Source organism: Mugil cephalus, chromosome 6 (assembly GCF_022458985.1).
Source record: "Mugil cephalus isolate CIBA_MC_2020 chromosome 6, CIBA_Mcephalus_1.1, whole genome shotgun sequence".
NCBI classification, from domain to species: domain Eukaryota; kingdom Metazoa; phylum Chordata; class Actinopteri; order Mugiliformes; family Mugilidae; genus Mugil; species Mugil cephalus.
The window spans coordinates 12,197,559-12,202,886 of NC_061775.1; the positions used below are offsets into that span (position 1 = coordinate 12,197,559).

General features: G+C 43.1%; 1 protein-coding gene across 3 annotated transcripts in view; it reads right to left on the reverse strand.

The window, feature by feature from the left end:
* The window catches only part of ryk (receptor like tyrosine kinase), a 41,675-nt gene extending 37,941 nt beyond the window's left edge, over positions 1–3,734 (reverse strand). For all 3 annotated transcript variants that reach the window (XM_047587257.1, XM_047587258.1, XM_047587256.1), the window contains exon 1: positions 2,991–3,734. In XM_047587257.1, the coding sequence (XP_047443213.1) occupies positions 2,991–3,213 (223 nt within the window). In that variant the 5' untranslated portion in view covers positions 3,214–3,734. The remainder of the gene's footprint in view (positions 1–2,990) is intronic.
* Positions 3,735–5,328: the final 1,594 nt, after the last annotated feature.

Genomic DNA, 5,328 nt, shown 5'->3' on the forward strand with positions numbered 1-5,328 from the left:
ATCCGTTCCCTTTGCTGTTCATTGTCCCACAAATACTACAAACAGCTGCCAACGTGTTGCATCCATGTGGGTTCCACATTCCACTCATGATCACACAGATGTCAGGAAAAACTACTTCCCAGCTCAGGAAATTAGACCATTTGAGGAGCATATGATACAGAAATATACAAATATATATATAAATTAAACTGTGGAATCATTTAATAATCACATGTACGAACCATGAAAGAAAACATACTCGTACGTATAAACACAACATGGCTACCTTGGCTACCAGTCTGGATTTGGTTATGGTGCGTTCCATTTGATGTTTCCGAGTTGGAATTTTCAATTGCAACGACCCCAAAGTCGGATTTTCTACTCAGAAAGTCGTACTAAAATGGCCGCCCTGTGTGTAAACAGTAGTTAGAAGCTTTGATAATCCATTTATTAGCACTTCTGATTGGTTTTTGTTGCATTAAATCAGTTGTACAGACGACATACGCATGTTGAAATGTTGTTTTCATGTGTTGTATGGAACTACAAGCCCGTGTCGCGCTAACAACAGCTAAAAACAATGGCCTGATAAAACCAAAACAGTGGGAAACACCATTGTGGCAAACTATTAAAAAATTTAAACTTTTGAATATTTTTATAAATTGTAAATTTCATCACATTCTAGTAAAAAACTTCAAGTTGAAGTTATAATTTGTGAAGCTGAAATAGCCTAAATTTAGTTTAACATCATAGCAAGATTTTTAACTTGAAACTTTAATTTCAATCTGCACTCAAAAAAATGTAATTATTGAACACACCGAGTTATATTCGGACAAAGTGAAAAGCTTTCATGGACGCAGCCCTCTAGTTTTTTCGACTTCTGTAACTGAAACGCCGATAACTACGTTGTGACGTCTTTCCCAGTGCCCAATTCAACCGTCCGAGGTAAATGAAACAAACCACGAACACACGAGTCTCGCATTTTGTCAAGTTAAACACAAAATTGTCTCCAAACCCCAGAGAGTGTTGAGGTTTAAAAGCCATTTTATTTTATATTTCCCTTTTTCTGTCTAAAGAGTACTTCTGAAGACATCTTGGAAATCCTGTTGCAGGCGGACTGAAATCATCATGACCTAACACATGATAAATAAAGGCGTTGCCATGTGGTGTTGAGACAAATGTTAAATAAAATCATTCTGAAGACGTTTTTTATCCAAACAAAGAGAAACGTACTTCTCTCATAGCTGTTAATCATTCAAAAGTGTGAGTACAGACTAACACAAAGTCTGTCCTGACACCTGGTCCACACGCTAAGACTGAACTCTCTCTGATTTCCCCCTGAAGTTCACTGGATCTACGAGGCCGATGCCAGACTCCGTCCGACATGTCGCTGCTGCTGCTGCTGCATCATGGAAGTTTCTGTCCACACATACATACTTTTAACTCCGCACACGTAGTTGTCAACCATGAAGAAATGTCTCCGTACGACCAGATGAGGTTTTCAGGGCGAACCGCGAGAGAGGCCCTGGTCTGGCAGGAGAAGATTAACTACAGCGTGATGGAGGACAGGAGGAACCGAATGGGACAGATTCAGACTACGGTCTGACACCAGATAGATTATAGAGAGGAGAAATGTTTCTTAAAACAGCGCAAACAGTCAAACGGCAGCAGGCAACTCCAAATTAGTTGACCTGTTTACACGTTCGTAAAGCCCGTAGTATCCCACAGTTAAACATATCTGGTGTGTCGGCCGCACATTTGCATAAACATGATGCTCCAGAGTGAGTAAAAGCATCAAAGGGCCTAAAGATAGTCGCAGGCAAACCAGCGTTTCTGTTTTAATGGCAGGCACCAGTGAATATCTCTGCGTTTATACAGCGTGAGGAGATTTATCCAGCTCAGCTTCCCCTTCGAAACCTGGATACAGCTGCTACTTCTTCCCAGACGGACCGACGACAGAAATCACCTGGTGTCACGAAGAACTGCTGACGCCGCCGCGACACGACGACGTATTTACTCACGGCAGGACGTTGGCGAAGGTGAGAAGCGGCGGCACAGGCTTCCTCTCTAACACCGGCGCTTCCACCCCTTCATTAGACCGTGCAGTGGCACTTACACCGTTAATGACTAGTTTCAAAGTGCACATTCAACACATCTGCAGTAAAACCCTGACATTACCAACCCGGGACCAAGCCACAGAACCAGGATGGAGGACACAAACCCACAGCCAATGCAACAGGGGAAAGACAAGAATAACGGTGAAGTACAAACGATTTTGCATGTCTTGCCGTTTGATCTTTGCGCGCAATACGGTTGAAACACACTAGTGTGGCCACATATCACACGTGGTACAATGTCACTCACCCAAACCATCACAAAAGTCACGAGACACAGCTTTATACATACTCCCCCCCTCCCAGCACCCGGCCCATTGAGCCAAACAGCGGCATCAACACACACCGAGCCCTCGCCATGAACCACAAATATCCCGCTCTAATTGTGTGCACGGTTTAGTCACTTCCTCCTTTCTACTATTCCTGGTGACACACCAGCCCACCTCCCTCCTCTGTGATCAAAAGCAGAAAAAGCCTTGAGGCTGTTTTCTTTACTTTCCTCGTTAAATCTATATTGATTCATATCTGCTGTTGCGTGTGACCGAGCAGGCACTGATTTAAGTTAAAGACACAGATGTCTAGATCTACAGGGGAAGGGTTTTTATTTATTATTATTTTATTTTGCCATTACTTATATACTTATAGATCAATGGATGAATGCGAGGGGGGGGGCAGATCAAACACACTCAAAAGCCGCAGCTGTGTCTCTTTTTAAATCACTTCACTACACTTTTACTTGAACTTAGATTCACACTGATCGAGGCAGCTTTTAGTCCAAGTTAAAAGTTAAATGTGGCGACTACCTCACCAGCTACAAATGAGATGGACACACACACACACACACACACGCACACATAGAAAGTTTGAGGACAGCTGCTTTTAACGCGCAGGCCTTCTTACCCAAAAGCTTCTTCACCTCCTCCATACTCATGTAAATGTTGACACCAGGGCTGTTGTTGTTGTTGTTGCTGTTGTGGTTGTTGTTGTTGTTGTTGAGGTTGGCCAGGCCGCCGGCCCCCTCCAGGAGCAGGAGGAAGAAGAAGCCCCCGAGCCTCCACAGCACCGAGTGAGGCCAACCCCTGGACTCAGGCGAGCTGCCAGAGCCGTGAACCAGCCCCGACATAGCGGTGGTCGTCTGGCTCGCCCTTGTTCTCGCGGTTCCCCCAATTTCTGTCTCATCCGTATCTGAAGTTAATCCCGGGAGGCAACATTACGAGTTACTTCACGCCGCCGCGTCACTTTTCAGCCGTAACTTGTGTCTCCACTAAGCCGCCGCCGCCGCCGCTGCTACTGTTGTTGTTGTGTTTTTCTTTTTTTGTGTGTGTGTGTGTGTGTCCTTTCTAGTTAGCCGAGGCGGGCTAAATTAGCCGGAGAGGGCTAAGTTAGCCGAGGCGGGCTAACTTGGGTCGGGGTTGTGCTAAGCGTCCAGACTGCGAGTTGAATGTTAACGACGTTTTCCAGCCGCATTAAAAGTCCGACGTGGATCCCGACGCACCGAGTCACGTCGACCTGTGCGGACGAAAACGAAAGAAGCGGAGAGAGGGAGAAAAATGGTGCTGAAGTAATAAACTAGCTAATACATCCAGCTTCCCCCCTCCATGGTCTTTCCTCCCGTTGCTTTTTCCTCACTAGTATCTCAGTTTTCACTCGGAGCAGGAAGGGAGGAGGGGGAGGAGGAGGAGAAGGAGGGAGGGAGGGAGGGCACCGGGGGCTCAGTGCTGCTCCCACCACAGGAGAGGAATGATACCTTTAGGTACCGTCGGGAAAAAGAAATTAAAAAAAAAAAAAATCTCAGTATACCTAGATTAGATTAGATCAGTTACGAAATGTAGTTTAGCGTCTAACCAGAAGTGTAATTAGCAGTGTGTGTAGCATACGCAGTGTGGTATGTAAAGGTTATTTTTATAGCATATGGACAATATTTACAGATGGAAACTTATGTACAGGTGAGAGCATATATACAGGTGAGTGAGCAAGATTTACGTGCACATGGTGATTGACTGAGGTACTTATATACAGAAGGATTTGTGCGTTAAATGTAAGTGGACTGTAATGGCCTACTAGAGCAAATAAATTAGGGGATATAAAATATAGATAAAGTGACTATCAAACAGTGCATAAATGATAAACAGCAGCTACCTAATGCTACTAAACTATTGCTTTTTTTCGTATACTGTTATGAATGCACTGATAAATACATTCAGAGTGATTCAATGTAAATCACGTAACAGAAATATTGAAGTATTTCACGTGATTGAACAAGCTACGTACACGTGCATTTGCATGTAGTTTAATTTCAGAAATAATCATATTTATATTTCACCGATTACTTCGCAGTCGTCTAATCGGGAGCAGCAGTTACACGCACACATTGGGAAATCCCGAGGCCATGAAGGCAACTCAAAAAGTCGATCAGTGAAAAGTGGGATCATACTCTCCTAAATATGACATAAAATAAATAAATAAATGAATACTGGCTAATAATAAGCAATCAGATAACCGATGACTGAAAAAATAGAGCAAGGCCATACTGAAGTGAAATAAAATCCAAAGACATCTCCAAGAGTCTTGAAAAGCATTTTTAATATAAAAATACACTAACTTAAGTCTCTGACATCCCACGAGTTATAGTTCACTGTGTGAAGCACAGTGTGCATATAATATGGAATACATGTTGTTTATTTATCAATTCGGGCAACCAGAAGCCTCTAACACAGCTCACTGTGCCTTAAACTCAACTGATGCCCTGATCTTCTCTTGTTTGATGTTTGGATGACAAACCTTTAGTCGGGTTGAGATGTCTTGAGTGTCTTCTTAAGTTGTTGTTCCATATTTCTTGAGTGTTTCCCTTTAAATTCGCCACCCATTTGTCTGTATATAGGTCGAGGTGTAGCAGCAGAGGCATTTCAGCAACTCTGGAGATCTTACTGATTTGTCACACTTTTGTCAGTTTCTGACAGAACAGGATTCTTTCTGAGGGGGTTGTAGTGATATTTGATGAATGAGTGGAATCAACAATACAAACGTATCCATGCGTGTTTCTTAACATGATGCACTTCCCGGTCTGTCTCATTTGGATTACAGTGGGGTTTTCAGTCTGTCTACCACTGTTTGCTTGAATTACACCGAAGTTCATGGTAAACTTGAAAGTCTGTGAAAAGATTTTTTTTTTCCCCTGAACAACTGACAACATTATCATGGATTCGATGCAGACAGAAAGACTCCAGAAAACAGAAAC